Source organism: Gymnoscopelus microlampas (assembly GCF_963454915.1).
Source record: "Gymnoscopelus microlampas genome assembly, chromosome: 3".
Lineage (NCBI taxonomy): Eukaryota > Metazoa > Chordata > Actinopteri > Myctophiformes > Myctophidae > Gymnoscopelus > Gymnoscopelus microlampas.
Window position 1 is genome coordinate 59,222,793 of NC_139940.1, and position 26,218 is coordinate 59,249,010.

The 26,218-nt window shown below is 41.6% G+C and overlaps 2 protein-coding genes across 2 annotated transcripts in view; one reads left to right on the top strand and one right to left on the bottom strand.

Moving 5' to 3' along the window:
- Positions 1-9,749, bottom strand: part of gon4lb (gon-4 like b) — a 65,691-nt gene extending 55,942 nt beyond the window's left edge. The window contains exons 1-3 of the mRNA XM_084052444.1: positions 9,634-9,749; positions 7,012-7,216; positions 5,003-5,116 (exon numbers count right to left, since the gene is read on the bottom strand). Coding sequence (XP_083908570.1) covers positions 5,003-5,116; positions 7,012-7,159 — 262 coding nt within the window. The 5' untranslated portion in view covers positions 7,160-7,216; positions 9,634-9,749. The remainder of the gene's footprint in view (positions 1-5,002; positions 5,117-7,011; positions 7,217-9,633) is intronic.
- A 5,016-nt stretch (positions 9,750-14,765) lies between these two features.
- Positions 14,766-24,695, top strand: LOC311041954 (CD82 antigen; the record flags this gene model as incomplete). Its single annotated transcript, XM_084052445.1, has 6 exons — positions 14,766-14,831; positions 14,974-15,052; positions 16,392-16,504; positions 17,512-17,586; positions 19,395-19,580; positions 24,582-24,695. The coding sequence occupies 6 exons, from the start codon at positions 14,766-14,768 to the stop codon at positions 24,693-24,695; spliced, it is 633 nt and encodes a 210-aa protein (XP_083908571.1).
- Positions 24,696-26,218: the final 1,523 nt, after the last annotated feature.

A 26,218-nucleotide genomic window follows, 5' to 3' on the forward strand; every position in this document is an offset into this window, starting at 1 on the left:
AACATCCGTGGCCATGAGGTAAGCACTTTATATTTGAAATCTGAATGTTTATGTAGATGTACTGACCATAAAGGGATAAAGTGCAAACACTGTTTTGAAAATCATCCAAGATATATGATAATATATGATGAATATACTCCCAGTCATGTTGAAGTACCTCTGCCCTTTGTGAACTTTTCCCGTGGTCGCCACCGTGAGGTGCCGTACGGTGCCGACAATTGCCGTAGAACTTGTACAACTAAATAAATAGATTAATATCATCCCAAAAAGCTTATAAATAAAGGGCCTTTTATCTATAATTTCAGTTTGTTTTAGTTTTGTAAACATACAGAAAATACAGTTTCAGTCAGTTATGGGTTTTTTTCCTCATTTTTATTTAGTTCAGTTTTTTAAATGTTAGTTTTCGTTAACTATAATAACCTTGGTTAGAGCAGAGGATACGTTGCGATTTGACCTTGCATGCAGTACCTCTTCTCAACCAGTAGGTGTCCTACCGGACCACAGGATATACATTTCTAAATAGAAGAGTACCCAGGGGGCAAAACCCCCTTTTTTTTGGAATGCTGCATTTGCCCTGCTATAAAAGGTTGGCCACCAGAAATAATATCTATGACCCCGTAGGATCACAACCTATATGGACAACCCGGTCAATTTTTTGCTGGAAATCCAATATGGCCGCCTCAATATTGGCCCCTATCAGTACCCAGGGGCAAAGGGGGGTATGCTGCATTTGCCCTGCCCTAAAAGGTTGGCCACCAGAAATAATATCTATGACCCAGTAGGATCACAACCTATATGGACAACCCGGTCAACTTGCTGCTGGAAATCCAATGTGGCCGCCTCAATATTGGCCCCTATCAGAAAATAGCTTTGGCAATAACTTTTGAACCAGATGGGCTAGAAATAAAAACTTGGTGTCTATTTCATGGTTTCAGAGCATGAGAAACTCAATGGAATACTTATCTTTATGATTGGGTGTTTCTGGACCTTTACTTTGCATATTTCCAAGATGGACGCCACGCGAAAATGAGTTTTACTATGACTTTTACAGTGACAGCTGACTGTTATGGCAACAGAGATGGCAGTCCAGAGATGGCAGTCCTAAGAGAGCAGCTGCTGCTTTTTCAGGAATCATTGAATGGGCAACCAACTGCAGTCCTCTGGGCAACCTTCCTGGAGATGTCAGATATTCTCCAAAGGTTTATCTACTACGATCGGGAAGGTGACTGGACAGGACATCTCTGTGAATCAGCAAGAATGCTACCCTACCTCACTGCAGCAGGCCACTACAAGTACGGGCAGCAATCTTTACCTCTGTATTTGGCTGAGATGAAGAAACTACCAGAAAGAGCTTGAGGTACATGAAGCACTGATGGCAGGTGTATTTGTTGGCAGACGAGCAGATGGCAGCCACAACAGTGTTTCTCTTGACATGCTACTGGAGCAGACCTATAATGCCGATGCCAAGGAAGCAAGCAGTCTGGATGGCATTACACTCAGCCCTGCTGCCAGGACAAAATGGGTCTACACAAAACCACTCACTGCAGCTGTCTCTGCAGAGCTCAAGTCTATGCTCCACCTCCACTCCTCCAACCCACACCATGAGTCTGGTCAGAGTCGTGTAATCCGGGATGCAGAGATGGTAGTCAAGGTCATGGCAGCAGTGGAGACTAACCCATTTACAGTGAGCACATCATCCATGATCAACATATCTACAGGACAGTGTGCTGATTCCACAGTCAAGGACCACTTGATGAGTGTGAAAGAACTGGGTCTGAAGGCACTGTGTGAGTCATTGTCCAGTGAACAGAAGAAGACAAGCATAATGAAGCTTAACACTTCCCACACTCAAAACACAAAATCTAAAAAATCTAAGGGGAAAACCTCAGCACCTGGCAAGAGCAATGAAATTACTGCCCTCCTGCGCATGACCCAAATCATAGCCAGTGGTGGAGAACTCAACCTTGTTGACTTTATAGGCAACCACGAGTGCAGTGGCTTCCCCCCTCCCCTCTTCCAGGAAGATGGCAGGATGAGAACAGGTACCAAGGCAAGCCTTGTGAAGGTCCTGAAAGAGGAGACCAAAGTTGCATGCATCCCTGACCTGCCTACAGAAGACAGAAAAACAGCAGTAGTTATTGATGCCATGTATGCCATACGCCGTAGGTCGTTCCTGAAAGGTGAAGCATTTGGAACAATCGCTGAAAGATACCAACGTCTGCTGTTGAATGATGTGCCTGCTGGCACAGAGATCATTCACTTCTGTTGTGACCGGTACAGTGGACCTAGTCTTAAGACAGCTGAGCAAGAACACAGATATGCTCGACCAAAACCTACCAAAGAATATGAAGTCAGTATGCGTTACACAGCTCCAGATCCTCAGGAGTTTTTTTGCTGTGTCAGCTAACAAGGCAAACCTATTGAGTTTCCTCTGTGATGAATGGTGTGAAAATGAGAAACTTAAGTCGGCCCTTGGTCCAACACATCTTTACCTGGGTGGGTGGTTTAAAGAAGAGACAAGGAGTGTGGTGATCAAGGAGGGGTCTATTGAAGATGTCCCTGCACTAGAATCCACACAACAGGAAGCTGATACAAGAATAATACTCCACACCCTGTACAGTGTCCAGAATGACAAAGTTGACAGAGTTGTCATCCATGCCAATGACACAGACATCATCATCATGTGCCTTTACTATGCAGCAACCCATCTCAGATGCCTTCCAGAGCTGTGGGTGAGAACAGAACAAAATTCATACCTTCCTATCCATCAAATTGTATCAGCACTGGGGCTTGCACAGTGCCGTGCCCTGCCCTTTATCCATAGTTTAAGTGGCAGAGATACCACCAGCTATCCCTTCTTCACTGGGAAGAAGGCATGGTTCAAGGCCAGCATGCGTCTGGATCTCCCTGCACTTGAGGAGTTTGGTGAAAACTCTTCTGATTCCCTCTCATATGACGTCATCAATCAGGCACGAGACCTCACAATTGCTGTATATACATCCAAAGCGGACCACCCGGAGGATTTTGACCTGAGTAAGCTTAGAGTGTACAAGTTCCTCAATAATAGATCAACCCTCTTAAAGCTGCTGCCCCTGACAGAGAATGCCTTTGACCTGCACCTGAGAAGAGCTGCTCTAGCAACATTAATAGATAAATGTGCACATATCGCCAAGCCGGATATTCCTTCTTTCACAGAGTATGGATGGTCTCTCAGTGCTAGCAATGCAGTCCCCCTTGCATCTACCGAGCCAGCCTTGCCTTTGTCAATGAACAAGGCAATATCATGCCTCTGTTCCTGTGCAAAGAAGGCAATTCAAGGATGCCGTTGCCAGGTACTGGAGACACGATGCAGCAGGATCAGTGCAACACATGACAACAGTGACAGTGAATAGCATTGTACCATAGTATCATTGGCTTTAGAAGCAGGCAAGACAGCACCATAGAGGTCAAAATGAACCTTTTGTAGGCAACCTCAACTCCGCCTTTACTCTATTTGTCACTAAGTTGTCTATATTTTGTTATGTTACTTGAATGCATACCACTATGTTAATTTGTATAGCCCTAAAGTTGAAGTTTTTGGCAAGTCTTGGAGTGTGCATGTGTATGTTTATATTGTATTTAGTTTATTAAAATGATACATAAGATACATTGTGGGCTTTCTCTCCGATTTTTCTCTGCAATCATCCCCACAACTATAGATCTATAAATCAATAAATCTGGGGGAAAATGTAATACCATACATTATTTATGACTGCAGCCATATTGACAAAATAGAAATGAAAGCTCAAACTGACCAAATGTGTTCATATTGCTTAAAAAGCAGACTTTTTGCCATAACAGTAAGCTGTCACTGTAAAAGTCATAGTAAAACTCATTTTCGCGTGGCGTCCATCTTGGAAATGTGCAAATTAAAGGTCCAGACACACCCTATCATAAAGATAAGTATTCCATTGGGTTTCTCATGCTCTGAAACCATGAAATAGACACCAAGTTTTTATTTCTAGCCCATCTGGTTCAAAAGTTATTGCCAAAGCTATTTTCTGATAGGGGCCAATATTGAGGCGGCCATATTGGATTTCCAGCAGCAAGTTGACCGGGTCGTCCATATAGGTTGTGATCCTACTAGGTCATAGATATTATTTCTGGTGGCCAACCTTTTATGGCAGGGCAAATGCAGCATACCCCCCTTTGCCCCTGGGTACTGATAGGGGCCAATATTGAGGCGGCCATATTGGATTTCCAGCAAAAAAATGACCGGGTTGTCCATATAGGTTGTGATCCTACGGGGTCATAGATATTATTTCTGGTGGCCAACCTTTTATAGCAGAGCAAATGCAGCATACCCCCCTTTGCCCCCTGGGTAGAGCAGCAGAGCACCACTACAGTCATTTTAGCTATAGTAGTATTAACATAGTCAACAATTCATATTGGTTGAATACACTTGTATCCACTAAAACAAGTTATGGATTGAGGCTTTAACCCATTGAGACCTGAAGCCGATTCTACATGTCTCCTAAATCTCAACAGTATTCTGAAAAACGTATGTTTCTACGTCAGTGGTGTTAAATCTTTTTAATGTCAAGGACCCCCAAAATTATATGTATTTGGCCGCGGACCCCCATCAAAATATGTTGTTCCAGGGACCCTCCCAGAAGCAAAGATTTGAGTTAAAAATGTTCGCTTCAAAAATATATATATTCAAAGATTTGCACACATTTTCACGATTTTTCAAAAATAGCAGATCCACAAGCTCGTAGCGCGGCACTCGGTGCCGCGCTATGAGCTTGTATATCTGCTATTTTTGAATAGCCTAAAGTGTAAAATAATACTTTTTAGTTCAAATCTAAAAATGACACAGTTCCAGGTCTTAATGTATCCCACTGCTTTGGCTCATCTGTCCTGAGGCAGACGCAGTCAGGTGATGATGGGTGTTTAGTTGGGTCATACTGGGGTTGGGGCCCCCCCCCCAACCCCAGTATGACAGGGGCACAAGACAACTCACCCACAGTGATGAACAGGTGTAACTCTCTGTCCTCTTCCTGACCACCAGAGGAGCACTGAGAGGGACGGACATAATCCACATCCTCCTCTTCCTCCTCCCCATCACTGCCTGGAGCTGCAAACAAACAGACAAACATATCACCAATCTATCAATGACATTCTGAAAACATTTAACCCATTCAAAACGGGAACGCATCTCTGTAACCCCTTGATCCATCAGTTATACTTTGGCTATACAAAAATAGCAGATCTACAAGCTCATAGCGAGCTTGTAGATCGAGCTATTTTTGAGTTTCAGTAACTTAGGCCACCGTAGGCTTGCTGGAGAGTGTTTTGTTTTGGTGTTTAAGATCATTTCAAGTTCTTGAGCTAGAGAAAACCTTGGAGGACACAGTCTTTAGCATAAACATTTGTAGTTAATTTGCGCTACTTTTCTATGTGGTTAAATGTGCAGGTTTCTCAGCTGTTCAATAAGCTTTTTGGTTGTAAATAGCCACACAGTGACACTGTCGATCTCAGACACCTGACTAAATATTTTGAGGGAAAAAAAATATGATTTAAGACCCCTACACACTGTACGATATTTGACCCGATTTCACTGTCAGGGATATTTTTGGGTGTTCGCCGACAAAACCACCGATCTCAGTCAAGATTGGGCGTTCCTCGGCGAGGTGTTGATCGCGCAGTGTGTAAGGTACTCCGAGAAGATCCACGCCGATAAAGTGCGGTCGGCGACAGGTTCCCGACGAGTTTTAGATTTCAAACATGTTGGATATTTGGGCCTGTCGGGCCCGATCTAGAGCCACGCTACAGCCAAGAGAGCACATTACAGCCACGCACCATCTGTGTCATTTTAGATTTCTTTGGCTATTCAAAAATAGCAGATATACAGTACAAGCTCATAGTGCGGCACCGGCGAGGTGAAAAAAAAACATTAAAAAAAGGTGAATTACAAAAATGTGCGCGTGTGCTAAGCGCTTCCCAGCGCCACGGTTAAAACTTCATCCTAGGGGAAACACTGGTATACAAATAACTGCTCTATGGGACTGGCATGAAACCAGACGACAACAATCTTGTCAACAAGCACAAGCATAGAGGAGAGAGGAGACTCCCTAGAGGAGCCTGGAGTAAGGACACACACGTGGATGCTTTGAGGACATTTTTTTTCGACAGTCTCCTCAGGCGATGGGATCTAAACTCTATGCTCTCCGGGAGATGAATCAAAAATCAAGAGAGTGATTTATGATGGGATCCAAACTGACTATTTCCAGTGTCCTGCTGTTGGCTGCTACGTGTGAGCAAGGGCAACTCTGGACCTGATTCTCTGGACATTGTCTGGTGAAAACAAATAGAGATGCACCGTTACCATTTGTTTCTTCCCGACACCGATTCAGATACCCAAAACTTGTGTATCGGTCGATACCGAGAACCGATCCCAGTGTGTAATTTAAAAACAATCTAGGACAGTGGTTCTCAAATTGGGGTCCCTCAGTGTTCCTTGAGGGGGTCCAAATGGACCCTCACAGGTCTGTAACTCTCGATCGGCACAGACTGGCATACTCGCCGATTAACGATACCAGCGTTTTAGGCAGTATCGGCAGCCTTTTCCGATACGGTTATATCACTATAGGCTCTATTCACAGCAGCCATATTATGAAGACATTCACAGGTGTTACCAATGATACTAATGAAGGCTCTGTTCCATTCTGGTCAGACGGAGTCAGGGTGCTGATATTGTGCATGTTGGCTCACTGGAAACACTCCCAAATGGCCCTTTACGGGTGTATAACTCTGAGAAATGGAACCAAATGGACCCGTAAGGGTCCATTTGGTTCCATTTGTACACTCTCAGAGTTATGGGGGTCGTGGAAACCACTGTGCTAGACTAAATGGAACAGAGCCTTCATTAGTATCATTGGTAACACCTGGGAATGTCTTCATAATATGGCTGCCATGAATAGAGCCTATTGGAGCGACGCTAAACAACTAAACGGCTCGACTCGTTTGTACCTGGGAGAGCAGACCTCTGCTTCTGGTGCCCGTCGACCTCCGTGGACAGCAGCGAGTTACAGACCCTCTCGTCCTTCTTCAGAGCTTTGCTGGCGGTCAGCCACGTGTCCGGGGAGCTGCTCTTACGCTTGCGGCCCATGCGTCTCATTCTGCCACCGGAGGGTCAACAGGGGACGGTGCTGGCTCGGCAAAAACCATGAAGAGTCTGTGTATGGTGCAACAGAACATCGAAACGGTAGTTAGGAAATTAGCATTCTTGTACTTTTTTAGATAGAAGATAGCACTTTTTTAGATAGAAGATAGCACATGAACAGAGGTGGAAAAAGTACTACTCAAATGTTTTACTAAGTAAAAGTATCAATACTGCAATGTAGAAGTACTCTGTTACAAGTAAAAGTCTGGTGTTCAAAATTTAAAAGTACAAAAATATTGGTATCAAAATGTGCTTAAAGTACCAAAAGTTAAAGTACTGAGATGTTTGAAAATATGAAAAAACTTATGTTGCTGTAAGTGGTTCTCAAAATGATATGTATTTGGCCGTGGACCCCCATCAGAAAATATTTTGTTCCAGGGACCCCCCAGCAGTTGTAACATGAGTTAAAAAATGTTTAGAAAAATATGTATATTCAAAGATTTGCAAAAACTTTCACGATAAAAAAAAAAAAAAAAACAGATATACAAGCTCATAGCGTGGCACTTGGTGCCACGCTATGAGCTTGTATATCTGCTATGTTTTAATAGCCAAAGAAATGTAAAAATGACAGGTCTTCCCGGTCTTAAAAGGGTTAATGGTAAGCAACGTACAAAAATGTCAACATTTGTTAGAACAAAAAAAAGCTGCTTTGGTATTTTATACAGTATATGAATGACACAGAATCACATGTTCATAGTCATACTTTAGAGTTTAGACACACTATATTTATAATGCTTCAGGATTTAGAACAAACAGTTGGTTCCTTTCTCACACATCATTGTGTATGGTATGATGTGTCAGGTCAGTCATCCCTGACCATAAGAAGACAGCCATGTTTGTAAACAAAGCTATCCTGGGTCTATTCATAGGGATGCAATGTCTAAAGAGGTTACGTTGCTCAGATAAATATCGAGGCAATAAAAAGTACTAACAAGACCTTGTGACTAAATAATAATTACATTGGATCAGTGCAGTGGTTCTCACAGTGGTGTCCAGGGACCCAAAAGGTTATTGGGGAGGGTTCCATGGGGTCCCCAGCTACATGGTTGATAGTTAGAAACCAAATGGACCCTTACAGGTCTGTGACTCTGAGAGTGTACTGTACACCAGTGGTTCTCAAACTTTTTCATGTCAAGGACCCCCAAATGGACACTTATTAGCCCGCGGACCCCCATTAGAAAATATATGCCAGGGACCCCCATAAGAGAAGATTTTTTACGGCTCTAGCAGTGATTCTCAACCATTTTAATTTCAAGGACCCCCAGTTTGACATGCATTAGGGCTACGGACCCCCATTTAATGGCATTTCTATCACTTGGACCGCAATTTATATTGTAAAATCTATGTCAATTTAACTCTGAGAGTGTACAAATGGAACCAAATGGACCCGTTAAGGGTCCATTTGGTTCCATTTGTACACTCTCAGAGTTACAGAGGCATAAGGGTCCATTTGGTGCCTAATCTATCATTTAGCTGGGGACCCCCTGGAACTCCCTCAAGGACCCACTTTAAGAACCAACACTGTACACAATCCACAAATGGACCAAATAGGTCATTTTGGTTCCATTTACCCTCAGAGATTGGGGTCCATGGCCTAATGCAAACCAAACTGGTAGTCCTTGAAATTAAAAAAAGATTTAGAGAGTCACTGAATTTGGACACATGCCTTTTCCCCTTTCCTGAGAAGTAATGGTTTTGGACCATTGGTTCTCAAAGTGGGGTCCGGGGACCCCCAGGGGTCCTTGACGGAGTTCCAGGGGGTCCCAAGCTAAATGATAGATTAGGCACCAAATGGACCCTTATGGGTCTGTAACTCTGAGAGTGTACAAATAGAACCAAATGGACCCGTTTGTACACTCTCAGAGTTAAATTGACATGATTTTACAATATGAATTGCGGTCCAAGTGATAGAAATGCCATTAAATGGGGTCCGTAGCCTAAATGCATGTCAAAGTGGGGGTCCTTGAAATGAAAATGGTTGAGAATCACTGCTAGAGCCGTAAAAAAATCTTCTCTTATGGGGGTCCCTGGCATATCTTTTGAAATGGGGGTCCGCGGGCTAATAAGTGTCAATTTGGGGGTCCTTGACATGAAAAAGTTTGAGAAACACTGTTTTTGGACAATACAAGTACAATATGTCTCTGAGATGTAGTGGAGTAGAAGAAAAAGTATTGAAAATGTTGGAAATACTCCAGTAAAGCAAAAGTACCTCAAAACTGCACTGATCATAGACTACTTGAGTAAATGTACTTAGTTACTGTAATAATTATCTCCCAATCCGATCAGTAACACAGAGAACCGTGTTGTTGTTGTTGTTAGCTCCCGTTAGCAACTTAGCAGCTAACAGTCACCTGAAGGCACACACTGAATTCCATGTAACCACAGACATACAACTAATGTTTAATAAAGCCGTTGTTTATCAGTCTTACCTGTTTAGTTGGTGTTTTAATGATAGTAATAATATATAATAATAACGACGACGCTAATAATTAATCACTGAACCAAAGGCAGAGCGCCATTTCTCTGTGTGTTCCACTTAAACGCATCCGTCCCGGAACAGAGAAACATTGGCTGTTCTGGATTATTGTTCCCACTGGCCGCCGTTGCCAGGTTTTGCGAGAGAAATAAGTAAGCAGTAGGTCTAGGAAAACATGCCCAAAAGAAGCAACTACGAGCAACTAACAGCGAGCCTCGCAGTGCGAGGCTACATGAGAACTTTAACTGGGTTATGACTTTTACTACTTTTGGTAGGGCATTACACATTTGTGTCCTACTTGTTTTTGGGGGGGACACATATTGAATATTTTTTGAAACATTTTAACAACACAAATCTGATACATGGGTCCCTGGCATAAAATATTTTCAGATGGGAGTTCCGTGGACAAATACTAACCTCGCGTCACCAGTCTTTCCACCTCGGAGGAAAACTACATATTCATTCAAATAATAATTAAAACATTACTTTAGAAACAAGCCCCAAAAAAACACAACCCACAACTACCAATATTTCCAAGCAACTTCATTACTAGCCCAACGTCGCTTATAATAAGCAGACCTGGCAACGCTGCCACTGGCGTTAGAGGCTCTCTGCCCTTTCGATGTAACCTCGGTCCCAGCCTCACAAATCTGCAAAGAGCTTTTGATGTATTTATTTATAATCCTCCATTAATTATAATAATATATACAATCTAAGTATGAACAAAATAAATACAAAAATATATTTTTAAACATTCTAACAACACAAATGCTGCTCCCTGGCACAAAACACTTTCATGACCATATTCGAGAACCACTGTTTAAAATAATAATTAAACAATTGTGAAGCGACTTCACCTAGCTCGCTAGCTGTAGAATACAACTGTCGTACTACACGTATTTATGATTCTGACGTCTTCAATCTACGAGAGCTGTAGGTTTCACGCCCCATGGAGACAGGGACTTTCTGCACTATGCCCCGGCCCGTAGACACTCCAAAACATATACAAATTGAAAATAACGGTGCTTACCCCCAAGCCCCAAATGTTAACTGTCGCTACGGGGTAGTAGTTTAATGTAAGAATCCATATATTTCAATACAAAAGTGTTTTAATGCCGTCTGTGGCCGATTCTGTCGGAAGTTCCCAATGGGCGGTAGTGACGGCCGGAATTACACTCAATGTAAACAGGAAGTAAACGAGGGTGAAAAAATGGCGTTCGGCCACAGACGTTATTAAAACCCTTCTTTATTGAAAGATATGGATTATTACATTAAACTACTACCCCGTAGCGACAGTTAACATTTGGGGCTTGGGGGTAAGGACCTTTACTTTCAATTTGTACATGTTTGGAGTGTTTACGGGGCATAGTGCAGAAAGTCCCTGTCTCCATGGGGCGTACTCTCGTAGATTGAACACGTCAGAATCATAAATAGGCCTACGTCTACGAGAGTTGTATTCTACAGCTAGACTTCACCCAAAGTCGCTATAAGCGGACATGACAACTCTGGATACCACATTTATAGCCTCGGAAACCCATGCTTTTTTTTTACTACATTTATGACCCGCCCCTACCCCCCACACACGTGCGCACGAGCGCAGTTACGCACGCGCGCGCGCGCGCACACACACACACACACACACACACACACACACACACACACACACACACACACACACACACACACACACACACACACACACACACACACACACACACACACACACACACACACACACACCCACACACACACACAGGCATGTGAAACCGAGCAATAGTTGTCATGTCAGCTTATTATAAGGCTTGTTTGGGGCTTGTTTCTAAAGTGTAGTTGTTTATTTGGTCTTGTTTCTAAAGTGTAGTAGTTGTTTATTTGGTCTTGTTTCTAAAGTGTAGTTGTTTATTTGGGATGGTTTCTAAAGTGTAGTTTATTTGGGCTTGTTTCTAAAGTATAGTAGTTGTTTATTTGGGCTTGTTTCTAAAGTGTAGTTGTTTATTTGGGCTTGTTTCTAAAGTGTAGTTGTTTATTTGGGCTTGTTTCTAAAGTGTAGTTGTTTATTTGGGCTTGTTTCGTAAGTGTAGTTGTTTATTTGGGCTTGTTTCTAAAGTGTAGTTGTTTATTTGGGCTTGTTTCGTAAGTGTAGTTGTTTATTTGGGCTTGTTTCTAAAGTGTAGTTGTTTATTTGGGCTTGTTTCGTAAGTGTAGTTGTTTATTTGGGCTTGTTTTGTAAGTGTAGTTGTTTATTTGGGCTTGTTTCTAAAGTGTAGTTGTTTATTTGGGCTTGTTTCGTAAGTGTAGTTGTTTATTTGGGCTTGTTTCTTAAGTGTAGTAGTTGTTTATTTGTGCTTGTTTCTTAAGTGTAGTTGTTTATTTGGGCTTGTTTCTAAAGTGTAGTAGTTGTTTATTTGTGCTTGTTTCTTAGTGTAGTTGTTTATGTGGGCTTGTTTCTAAAGTGTAGTAGTTGTTTATTTGGGCTTGTTTCTTAATGTTGTTTAACCCAGTGCCAGTGGTTCTCAAACATCGCATTGCAATATGTTGTGAGCTTGTAGATCTATCGTCTATTTTCAAATATCCGATGCATAAAGTGCTCTATTAGTAGTTGCCTCTTTTGGGCTTGTTTTCCTAGACCTGGTTTCTTATTTCTCTCACAGAATCTGGCAACACTGGTGGAAACTAAATAAGGGAACGCTTCCTCAGTGTATGTATGTATGTATGTATGTATGTATGTATGTATGTATGTATGTATGTATGTATGTATGTATGTATGTATGTATGTATGTATGTATGTATGTATGTATGTATGTATGTATGTATGTATGTATGTATGTGAGTGACCATTGCATTGGAGTTTCAACAGTTCTCAACAGTTGTTTCTATGACAATCTTCCCCAACTAAGGACCCCCTGTGTGCACCTATGACCACCACTTTAAGCACACACACACACAAGCGCACACACACACACACACACACACACACACACACACACACACACACACACACACACACACACACAGAGTGAGTGGTTTAATATTAACACCCAACAAGGAAGTGAACTCTGGTACTGTTGCAGCTTGGTAAGTGTTCCTGTAAGACACATCAGTCACCCAGGTCACACACACACAAACCAAACCACAGGTAAGAGCTTCTCAAAAAATTATAATTGTAAGAGACCATGTTGTGAGCTTGTAGATCGCCTATTTTCACTACTAAATAGGACTTAAGTTTGTGTCCTCGGGCGACACCAAATTTCTCTGTTGGATCGTGAGCTTAAAAGTTTGACAACTGTTTTATATTTCCACTCCACTACATCTGAGATGCAAATGTTGTACTTTTATTTTATTTTTTTACAAAATAGTATACACATTAACCAGTTAAACGCTATCCTTCTTCTTTTATTAAAATATTCTACAAGCTCACAACTTGTCATGATAAGACATCTGCTATATTTTGATATATATAAATATATTTTTTAATATATTTGTATTTAATTTTACGGGAGAGAAATAACAGGTACAGGCACACACAAAGAAAAAGAACACATTGATTGATATTCAAAATGTTGAAAACTTTTGGAGAGAACTGGGAGAAATGGGACATTATGCACAATGAGTACTTTAACTATTGGTACCAATATTTTTGTAATTTTACTCAAGTACAATTTTGAACTTTTACTTGCAACAGATTAAAAAAATACTATTACTGCAATTGTTACTCAAGTAATACAAAATCGGATTACTTCTTCCACCACTTATTACCACTAGTTCTGTTTAAAATGATTCACTAGTCTTTTCTGTGCCATTTGTGCATTTCATTCGAAAGTTACCTTTCTGAAATTGTTTTGTTTATCCAAATCATTTGATTAGTATAAAAAGAAATCCCCTCCTGACCATAGGTCATTTTTAGAAGAAAGAAAAAAACATGTGACGTACAGTACAGTGTATAAAGAAAATATATATATATGTAAACACACATGTGAAGAGCACCAAAGTATTGGAAAATTAAAAGCTGGTGTATAGACGGACTAGACTTGATGAGGAAATCCTCTAACTATAATGGATGACAATATATAGGTCCAATATAGTCCAAATATGGATCCCAGATTGTGCATAAAGTGTCTAACTTGGAATGCAACAACAATGTAATGTATTCACTATAGGGATACATTCCATTATAATGATATGCCACAACCTTTATGTCGGAGCAATATCCTTGATCCCTTGGTTTTCATGAAAAGAACCTTGTTTTTTTTTCATGATTCAATCGATTTTTCCCCTTCAAAACGATTCTCGATTCAAAACATAGGATTTCAGGATCTACTCCAGTCTGCTGACATGAAAGCTTTTATAATTATAAAGGTTTTATCAACTGATAATAATGTAAACACACAAAGGTAAATCCAAGACAACATGTCTCATTTATTCATGCTTGCACACATTTTAGCAAAACCTATTCACTTATTAACTTATTAACTGAGTCTGACACTCAGATACTTCTCAGTTACCAGAACAATAACTTATAGTAATAAAACTGCTGTAACATAAATCAAATTGGTAGGCTATGTGCCAGCCCAGAACTTGCCACTTCTCAAAAATGTAATTATACAAAAATACTCGATTTTTGGAAAATGAGAATCGATCTGAATCGTCCAACATTAGAATTACGATTTGAGTATGAATCGATTTTCCCCCACACCCCTACTGTGCATGGGAAGTCAGAGATAGGTTGGAATTTAAAGCATTTAGAAAACACTAATATGTTTTTTGGAAACCTGCATGAAACGGAGCCATTATTGGCCGTCAATGTGGTGTCTTTAGCAACAAACGGTTGAATTTGTAAATCTGAAAAACTCAGATTTCAATAACCCATAACGCTGCTGTAAAATGGATAAGAAAGTCTGGCCATCGCTTTGCCAATTAAAGTTTAGCTTTAATTCTAAAGAATATTTTGTTTGTTTTATGATATAGTACCTCAGCTGCTTCTGTTTCCCCTCTTCACATTCCAACAGATTGGCTCCAGAGCTGAATATTCAACAGAGGAGGAAGGGGTTTTATTTTACATTTCTTGTCATTTATTGAAGGAGAATCATGAAGCTGGAGGAGAAGATTCATGTCCTCAGATTCTTCTCTGGGATTTTAAACGCCATCTTCCTGGTGAGCAGACAAGATAAGAGCACACTGACTGGGCTGGTGTTTGTGGCAACATTGCATAACCAGATAAGTTATCAATATTGTGTGAGTGTTGTTTTAACCATAGATAACGTGGACTAACAGATTGTTTAATACCTTCCCTCAGATTCTAGGACTGAGTATCTTTGGCTGTGCTGTCTGGATCCTGTTTGATCAAAGCAGTTTCCTCTCCTTTCTCTCATCTGGTAACTCAGCCCAACATGTTACAATAGATTATTCATTACAATACAATGGATGTTTAACCAAACCAATAACCACTTGAACCCCAGCATCCCTATAGGCTCTATTCACAGCAGCCATATTATGAAGACACAGGTGTTACCAATGATACTAATGAAGGCTCTGTTCCATATGGTCAAACAGAGTCAGGGTGCTGCTGATGTTGTGCATGTTGGCTCACTGGAAACACCAGTGGGTCTACAGTTGGGGTCCAGGGAACCTCATGGGCTTCCAAATGGCCCCTTACAGGTGTGTAACTCTGAGAGTGTACAAATGGAACCAAATGGACCCGTAATGGGTCCATTTGGTTCCATTTGTACACTCTCAGAGTTATGGGGGTCGTGGAAACCACTGTGCTACACTAAATGGAACAGAGCCTTCATTAGTATCATTGGTAACACCAATGAATGTCTTCATAATATGGCTGCTGTGAATAGAGCCTATTCTGGGTGGAACTGTAAAGTGCTCAGTATCAATTAAACTCTGACAGTGTACACATGGAATCCAAAGGGTCCATTTGGTTCCATTTGTAGACTCTCAAGAGTTACAGACCTGTAAGGGCTCCCTGTGGTATTAATAGTTTGAGTCATAATCAACGGGCTGAACACGGGAACCTGGTATAGACCTCTACATTTACAACAATTTAACCCATTAAAACCGGGAAGACATCTGTGTAACCACTTTAACCATTATTTTATACTTTGGCTTTTCAAAAATAGCAGATCGACAAGCTCATAGCGCGGCACCGAGTGCCGTTATATGAGCTTGTAGATCTGCTATTTTTGAAGAATCGTGAAATTTGTTGCAAATCTTTGAATATATGTATTTTTTAAAGTGAACATTTTTAACTCAAATCTTTGCTTCTGGGGGGTCCCTGGAACAACATATTTTGAGATTGACAGTTACAAATTTAAAAAAGTAGATATTCAAAGATTTGCACACATTTTCACGATTTTTCAAAAAATGGCAGATCTACAAGCTCAGTGCGGCACTCGGTTCCGTGCTATGAGCTTGTATATCTGTTATTTTTGAATAGCCAAAGTATAAAAGAATGGTCATAGCTGAAATCTAAAATGACACAATATGAGATGCGTTCCCGGTCTTAATGGGTTAACTATTAAATGGTTGTCTTTATTTCTCTTTGTGTGTGTGTGTGTGTGTGTGTGTGTGTGTGTGTGTGTGTGTGTGTGTGTGTGTGTGTGTGTGTGTGTGTGTGTGTGTGTGTGTGTGTGTGTGTGTGTGTGTGTGTGTGTGTGTGTGTGTGTGTGTGTGTGTGTGTGTGTGTGTGTGTGTGTGTGTGTGTAGATGAGTTGAAGACGGTGGCTGGGGGTCTGTTTGTCATCGGTCTGGTGGTGGTGGCAGTCTTTGCCGTGGGCTGTGCTGGAGCTCAGACTGAGAGCAGATTCTTAATGATAACGGTGAATTACCCATCTCACACTTCAGCGTGGGTTATCATGCTAAACGTCTAATCTGTCCTCCATCACACGACGGTGTGGTTTGCCGACAAGAACCGATGTTTAAGCTTGAAAATGTGATCAGCAAGTGACACATAATCAATGAACCCATTAAGACCGGGAACGCATCTGTGTCATTTTAGATTTTAGCTATAGCCATTATTTTATACTTCGGCTATTCAAAAATAGCAGATATACAAGCTCATAGCACGGCACTGAGTGCCGCGCTATGAGCTTGTAGATCTGCTATTTTTGAAAAATCGTGAACATTTGTGCAAATCTTTGAATATAAGTATTTTTTTAAAGTGAACATTTTTTTAAAGTGAAAACATACGATTTTGGGGGTCCTTGACAAGAAAAAGTTTGAGCACCACTGATATAGCAACAATAGTTTTTTCAGAAAAATTAACTCATTCACTGCCTGAATTATTTCTGGCCGCGTTTGAACACTGCCAAGATTTTTCATTGAAAAAAAAAAGTACTCAGGAGCCGAGATACAGAATTTTTAAGTTTTAAGTTAACAAGGAAGTGGATGGGAGTCTATATCTTCGAAAAATCATATCTCCTTGGTCTTTGGGTAAAAAAAATGTAAGGTATGGCTTATGGACAGAAGTCGTTTTAGTCGTTCTAGGCAGGGAATGAGTTAATTAAGTTAAAATTAAAGTTACAAATGTTCGCTTAAAAATATATATATTCAAATATATATTCAAAAATATTTGGCTATTTTTGAATAGCCAAAGAAATCAAAAAATGCCACAAGTTCACAACTCGCCACATTCGCGACGCGCTGCAAACTTTCCGATCTGCTATTTCCAGAGAGCGACTCTGTAGTCTGAAGCAGCATAAATTGGGCAAAAGCATGCATGTAAGCCTACACAAATATTGCACCAAAGCAATGCTTTTCCTTTGGATAAAAGGACATGCAGACGTATATGTTTTGAACTGATGTGGATGTGATATGTGCTCCTCAGTACATGAGCTTCCTGGTCATACTGGTCCTGGGTCAGGCCTTCGTCGCTCTAGTCCTGTATCTCAACAAGGACAAGGTAAGTCCTTCGTCTCTCATGGAGAAAAACATTACAAAAGCAAAACAAACCAAGACCAAAACACTACTTTTTGAATCTATGCATGCACAGTGAAATCTGAAGTGTTTATTTAATTCTGAAAGTGGAAAAACTGACTATTAAAGGTACATTTTTGCAATATTTCGATAAGAAGAATTAGCTTACTATGATTAATTGTATGAAGTAGGATAAATATTACATTATGTTTTGTTTGTCATGGTGGCTTTTTCATGTGTTCGTAAATTCTACTGAGCAATTATACATTTAGCATTTTGAAGCATTAGCTTTAAGACAATTGTTAAAAACATATTCAGACAAAGAACTTTAGTTAACTGTGTCCCTCCTCCTTTCTTGCTGTCATTGCATGTCCAAACATTTGACACAGAGGGTCAAGAATATGCAGACTTTACAGCATTCCCTATCCGGATTTCACTTGTTTTTGTTATAATAGTCTAATTAATAAGAACAGCTTGCGTATAGTGATTGGTTGATAAGGAACCCATACTCTTGATTACACACCATTTCAAATCCTTGTCATATTGCCCAGGCACGGACTGGCACAGAAAATCGGCCCTGGCATTTGTGATCTTCACCGGCCCATAGCGGGGTCGGCCGCGCGCGGGCGCCGAAACCCTGCACGCGCGTGCGCGAAAAATTGCGGTTAATTGTTAGTTTTTTGAGGTTTATGGTGACTTTATTTCGGTTTTACAGGGGCTGGGTGTTTTTTCTTTTTTTCTTTTTTACAATTTTTGAAAAAATATTTTTTGCTTGGCTTGGCCGCGGCCCCAGACTGCCCGGCCGTTCTGGCATTTGCCAGAAGTGCCAGACCGTCCAATCCGGGCCTGATATTGCCAGTGTTTCATTTTATTTAGATAGCACCTGCGTGTTCTACAGCGGAATATAACCACTTGAGCTTTATTAAAACATACAACATAGCCAATGTATACAGTAAAGCACACAATGCATTGCACCACAGTGCGTTGTGGGCTTGTAGATCGGCTATTTTTCAAAGTGACAGTTTTGAAATGTTTTGGTCTATAATCACATACTAGGTTGAATGTGGTAAAATCCTCTTTCAACCGGACTCCTAAATGTCATTTCTCTTCATAGATCGGAGCAAGTCTGGATGAAACAATAAATAATGTAATAGTTGACTATGGAAACACCACAGACAGAGGGCCACAAGACATGATTCTGGACAATATCCAACGCTATGTAAGTATTGTATCTTTACAATCATGGCTGTGATGGACATATTTGCAGTGTAGTAACTACGTTTACTCTACTGTACTTAAGTACAATTTTGAGGTATTTTTTTTAACTTTATTTCCAATTTGCAGTAATTTTACTTCTACTCCACTACATCTCAGAGGCAAATATTTTACTCCACTACAATTATAAGAAAACTTTAGTTACTTGTTACTTTGCAGATTTTGATTATCATTACAAAACATACATGAACCACTTCAGCCCTATATATACTTTGGCTATTTGAAAATAGCAGATCTACAAGCTCACAATGTGTCGCAATGCGACACATTGTGAGCTTGTAGATCTGCTATTTTCAATATATTATATACAGTACATTTTTGAACACTTGTGAAATAAGACATAATGAGTACATTTACTTCTGGTACTTTAAGTACATTTTGATGCCAATACTTTTGCACTTTTATTCAAGTACATTTTGAATTCCTGACTTTTACTTGTAACCGAGTATTTCTACATTGCAGTATTGATACTTCTACTTAAGTAAAACATTTGAGTACTTTTTCCACCACTGTTTAAAGGGTAGGTGTTGTGGGAGGAACAGCCCTGCCGATTGGCTAGAGAACTCCTTCATCAAGAACATGAGCCTCACCACCAGCCGTGAAGAGGATGTACTTCCTTGTTCCTGTTTCAACTCCACGCGCTGCCCCGTCATTCCTGGATCCGACACACTGCTCTTTGGACTGGGGAACAACAGCTATATGAAGGTATACACACCATCACGTACTGTTAGACCACTGGTTCCCAGGGTTGAGCTGTAGGGGGTACGGGCGGGTACGGCGTACCGTTAGTTCTGAGACTGTGGGGGCTGGGGGCTCGCGCGTGCTCCACATGCACTCACCGTCAGCGGTGGTCGTTAACACCTTAAAGTTTAAACAATAGCCTCTGAAGGTTCGCGCCGTCAGTGGCGAGCCGTTCTCAATAGCCTCCACCTGGCTGCTTTGCATAACATTGGGCTACTCGAGAAAAGACACGGACTTGAATTGAATGTGTTACATTCCTCTCACAATGAGAGACAACAGTCTCTGCACTGCAGAGTGTGAAGGGATCGCTTAGCAGAGGACCCTGTTCTCTGAGACAAGACAAAGACAAGTTGTCTGATTATTTTAACTGCTTATGTGTGGGTGAGTCTATGTAAAGGGCTTTTATATAAAACTAAAAGGAAAATAAAATAATTGATTAATTGAAACAAAAATAAAAACAACAAATTAACAATGCAACAAAATAATAAGAAATATAAATACATTAATAATCACATGTTGAATACAGTATTAGTAAGTGGCTATGTGCACATGCCTGTGCGCGCGCACGTGACGTCATAAAATACAGTACCCTTAGTTCAAAAATCCACAGCTCACCACTGCTGGTTCCCAAACTGTGGGTCAAGACTCTATGGTCAGGACCCCCAAGGGGGCCCCCCCAAATGTTTTTGGGCAGTGTAACCGCCCCTATATGTGAGGTTGGGACATTGACATTTGCTGCACTGTGATTGGCCACCCATTGTACCCCCCTAACCCTGCACTGTGATTGGCCACCCATTGTACACCCCTAACCCCAACACGTTCAATGCAAATCTATACTTTTCTTTAAGTGAGCTTCCATCACTGTGATGACCACTAGCTGCACTGTGATTGGCTGACTCTATTGGTTGACTCTATTCAGCACTGTGATTGGCTAGCAAGACACATGACACACGTGCATAGTCCTATAAATAGGACTATGCACTTAAAAAAAACACATTTATGTATTTTTAAGTGAGTCATGGGTCTGTGATGACCACTGTGATGACCACACCGCCCACTTCACACTGGGTGTGATTATTTTTATTTTTTGGGGGGGGGGGGGGGGGGGGGGTCCCCCAGATGATTAGCTTAATGTGCAACCTTGTTTTCTCACTCAACAGTAACACACAAATCAACTGTAGTATCGTTTCAAACATGGACACGGCTGCAATAATCAATTTGCATGTCCCCTCACCCTAACTCTTATTTTTCTATAGGATAAGCTGTTGTTCACCTCCAGGAGAGGGGCTTTGTTCTATTGTGTTTAGATCTTTTGAAGCTCAAACTCTCACAGGGCAAGAGATGTAAATCACTGGAGACCAGGTGTTGACACCTTCAGTTGAGAAGTGTCCTTCTTTGTTTTTATTTAACCTAATCAGAATAACCATTGTTCCCTCGTGAGGAGGCAGCTGACCCCCGACAGTGAATGCATAGTGGTTGGGTAGGACAGAATGTCTACAGAAGACCTTTAAGTTTAATTTTAACTCTGTTGAATAAGACTAGGTACATTGAACACAAAACGAGTCTTTTAAATGAGTATTTGAAATGAATAAAGTGGATAACTATGATCTGTGCTGTTAACCAAGAGAAATGCCATTTAAGGAAAAGATTCAGTCTGGAGTAAATGTGGCTTTTATTTGACTCATTGTATTTCTAACTACTGTTTGAAACCTTAAAGTTTAAAGTGTGTGGATTCATTTTAAAGCTTGACAGATGTTGAACAAGAAATACTAAACCAGCCTTTGTGTAAGAGTAAAGTTTGATAATTAGAAATAAGACAGATTGTTACACTGTAATAACTGCTAAATGTGTGAGGTAGGCGGGGACTCGGCCCGACAACTGTGTTAGAATACAAGTATGTGTGTTGGGGGGCTGGGCTTAAACCACCTAGCCCCTCCTTGTTGTAGAAGGTGAGCTTTGTATAAATAATGTGCTTTGTATGTGACTGGGCGCGCTGCTGATCTGACCACAATGGCAGACGTCCCGGTCAGGCTGAAATAAAAGACGCTTGACTTGAATCCTTGGACCCATGGACTTCTTCCTGCTTTAAGCTGCCTTTTCTAGGAAACTGTTATTAATAGCCCGCTCTTCTGATCGAAAATATACTTCACAACATACAGTATTAGTGTATATACAGGGTATCTGCACATTTCTAAAGTTACACTTCAATGACTTTTAAGAACTTTTTAATGCCAAATTGGCCAAATTGTGAAATATTTCCCTGAAGAAAGAGGCAAACATTGTGAAAATAGCCGATCTACAAGCTCACAACGACTCGCAGTGCGAGGCGTTGAGAGCTTTCGGCTATTTTCACAATATTTATCTGTGGAACCGACTAAACTAAATGTAATGCCTACAAGTCCAAGTCCATTATTTTTGCGGGTCACGGCCTGAAAAGTTTGGGAACCCTTGATGTATGGTTCTCAAACCTTTTCATTACAAGGACCTCCAGTTTGATATGCAATAGGCCCACAGACCCACATTTGATACTATTTTTATCACCTGGACCCCCAATCTGCACAGTAAAAATCACACCTGTGTGAAGGTAGCGGCGCCTTTGATACATTTTGTCATCAATAAGTGTTTATAATGTGTTTATAGCCACGTGTCACGTGAAGCTTGACCAATCACTTTGTTGACGTGTCTGACCAATCAGAACGTTGACGCAAAAGCCAGGTATAGAGGGCGGCTAGCGCCGCTAAAAATCCTGAGTGTTAATTTAACTCTGAGAGTGAACAAATGGAACCAAATGGAGCCATACATTTGCACACGCCTCTGAGAGTGTGTATGTTACAGGTAGATTGGCATTCCAGGTAGAATGGAAAAGAAGCGCTTATTTTCACCGCCCGTCCGCCCACCAGGCATTTCTGTAGAACCAACGCTAGAGGGCAATAAAAGCCAGTCCCACACCACACACGCACACGCGCACAACACAAACAAGCACGCACACATGCATGCGCGCACACACACACGCACGCGCGCGCGCGCACAAGGGGGCGAGCCTGAGGGGGGCGGGCTGGCGGGCTATGTTAGTGCAGCGAGTGGCAGTTCAATGGGGCAAACCATAGAGGGGCAAATGCAGTCCCCACAACATCATTTACGATTCTGTCCCTATCGGTACATAACTCGAACGGCGCTGATTCGAATCAGCAGACCATCGGCTGGTCGTCGCGGGCACTCGCGCCTGGAGGCGCTCGGGCGCGACTTCCTCAGCCTCAAGGTCTGCTGATTCGGCGCTCCTCTGTCATGGTCCAAAACTATACTTTATCGGCGAAAAAAAGTAGTCCGCGGTTGTTTGAAAAAGTAATGTCCCAAGCGGCAGTCAAACCCAGACTTCCACTGGTAGTGGATGGGGAGTCTAATGATTATCGAAGTGCGCCACTGAAGCTGGTATGTATGTACATCCATGTTGTCCTCGTCGCCGTCCTCCTGGCATCGCAGCCCCTAAAAACAAGCGCTCCACTTCCATTCTACCTGGAATGCCAATCTACCTGTGACATATACATTGTCCATTTGTACAGTCTCAGAGTTACAGACCCGTAATGGTCCATTTGGCTCCAGTTGTACACTCTCTCAACTCACGGATTGTAGTTTTAACTGCACATCTGTTAAGGCTGTTCTGAACATTGAATGATAGTGTACATTTGCATACGAGCAGACCATAGTGCTGTTTGACCTGTGGTAAAGTGGCCCTAACCACTTAAACCCTCTATTATTAGTCAAAACGGACCTGAGTTTACCACTGTACTTGGATCGCTTTTTCCGTCTACACCAAATCTCTTCACCAAAAGTAGGTGATCTACAAGCTCACAACGTGTCGCGTTTGCGACATGTCATGAGCTTGTAGATTGGCAATTTTTTGGTGAATCCCCTGCCCCCCATAATGCTCGGATTCAAGTGGTAGATATTGAAGGCATTTGAGCACATTGGGGGCGGCCATCGCTGAGTGGGTCCCAGGTTCAAGGCCCCGGTGATGTGTCCTAACTCATTGGTTCTCAAGGGTACTCATTGGTTCTCAACTCCCTCAAGGACCCCCCAGGGGTCCTTGAGGGAGTTCCAGGGGGTCCCCAGCTAAATGATAGATTAGGCACCAAATGGACCCTTATGGGTCTGTAACTCTGAGAGTGTACAAATGGAACCAAATGGACCCTTATGGGTCTGTAACTCTGAGAGTGTACAAATGGAACCAAATGGACCCTAACGGGTCCATTTGGTTCCATTTGCACACTCTTACAATATGAATTGTGGTCCAAGTGATAGAAATGCCATTAAATGGGGGTCCGTAGCCTAATGCATGTCAAACTGGGGGTCCTTGAAATTAAAATGGTTGAGAATCACTGCTAGAGCCGTAAAAAAATCTTCTCTTATGGGGGTCCCTGGCATATCTTTTGAAATGGGGGTCCGCGGGCTAATAAGTGTCAATTTGGGGTCCTTGACATGAAAAAGTTTGAGAACCACTGTCCTAACTAACCCCCCCTCTCACTGGAGAAGCACTCAGCTGGATGAAGCTGAACATGGAATAGGCTCTATTCACAGCAGCCATATTATCAGTTATCACTTCCTTCACAGGTGTTACCAATGATACTAATGAAGGCTCTGTTCCATTTAGTGTAGCACAGTGGTTTCCATGACCCCCATAACTCTGAGAGTGTACAAATGGAACCAAATGGACCCTTACGGGTCCATTTGGTTCCATTTGTACACTCTCAGAGTTACACACCTGTAAGGGGCCATTTGGAAGGCTTCCAGTGAGCCAACATGCACGATATCAGCACCCTGACTTTGTTTGACCAGAATGGAACAGAGCCTTCATTAGTATCATTGGTAACACCTGTGAATGTCTTCATAATATGGCTGCTGTGAATAGAGCCTATTCCCTCCACATGGTTTGAACAAGGTCTAATTATTTGAACCCATTGTTTACAGGGATGTGAAGGGCAGATCAGTGATTGGCTGGAGGAGAACGCTCTGACCGTCCTAGGGATGGACGCCAGTCTCATACTGATACAGGTACCACACTACAGCCTACACCAGGGGTGATGCAACTTTGATGATGGAGAGGGCCACTATGTTTCCACACTCACTCCAGAGGGACACATTGGGCCCGATTCATGAACCGTACTTACGAACAAATTTGTTCTTAGACCCACTTAAGACGTTTTTTAAGAGATTTTGGCATTCACAAATGTTTTCTTAGCTGTGATTTGTTCTTAAGTTAAGAAGAAATCTACGCATACTAGAGAGCACTCTTAGGGTGGCCTTTGAGTTCTTAAGTGTGATATGTTTGTGCAAAAATAATGAATTCTCGAAGTTTCTTCAATTCTACAGTTGTATAATATAGGATTTAAATTACAATAATATTTTTATCATATCTTTAGAGCAAAAAAGGTTCTCAAAGGTGTGGTCTGGGGACCCCCAGGGGTCCTTGAAGCTGTTCCAGGGGGTCCACAGCAAACGAGGAACAGCTTAATCACTTTAACCGTATTTTATACTTTGTTTGAAAATAGCTGATCTACAAGCTCACAACGCGTCCCATTACTGGCAATTTTGAACTTGTAGATCGGCTATTTTCGAAACATTTTGATAAATCTTGAAAACATTTCCCTAGCAGAAAATATTTTCAGGTGGGGGTCTGCAGCCAAATGCATCTAACCCAAACAGACCCGGTTGAGTTGAAGCCCAAGCCCCATACCCACCCCATAACCCCCCACCCAACCCACCCTCATCGCCCCCCCATACCCCCACCCCCATATCCCGACATTCGCCACACCCCCATTTTCAAGTCCCCTTCCTACCTGAAAGCCCCCCTGTACCCACCCATCACACCCATCCCCATACCCCACACAGCCCCCTACACCCCTCCTTGCACCACCATATCACCCACCACACCCCTATTTCCACCCCATTACATACCAAGCAGCTGCTACCTTAAAGACCCTCTATATCCACCCACCAGCTTTCAGTACTAAAATGTTTTATATCCACTACTAACGCTACTCCTGAACATGAAATATGGATAACATTTTTAACAGCTAATTTCAGCAAATGTACATTGATATCGAGTGGTGATATGTTGATTAATGTGAGAGAAATAATAAAATACATTCATTCATTTAAAAAAATAATTTGCTGTTCACTTCAGAAGTACCTTCACAGAAATATTTATTTATTTTTATGTTTGGAGTCTGGTGTTCCACCATCTTTAGGCTTTAGTTGAGGTATTCTTTACTTCATTCTCTCAACTTTATTTCTCTGTGTGATTTCCTGTGATTTCTGTGTGCAGCAATCACACACAGGTGTGACTGCAGGCAGAGCCTAAGAACATTTCATGAATCTGACTCGACTTCTCTTAGGAATTCACTTAGGAAGAAATTTAAGAAGACAACTTACGAATTTATTGCTGAATGACCCTCGTGAAAAAACACTATTGAATCACTACTCATAACTACTACCAAATGTCTACACAAAAACTACCATTTCATTACTCAATTGCTATTGCGATTAGTAGTGATTTATGTAGTGATTTCAATAGTAAAATGTGGAGAAATGGCCCGTTTCAGTAC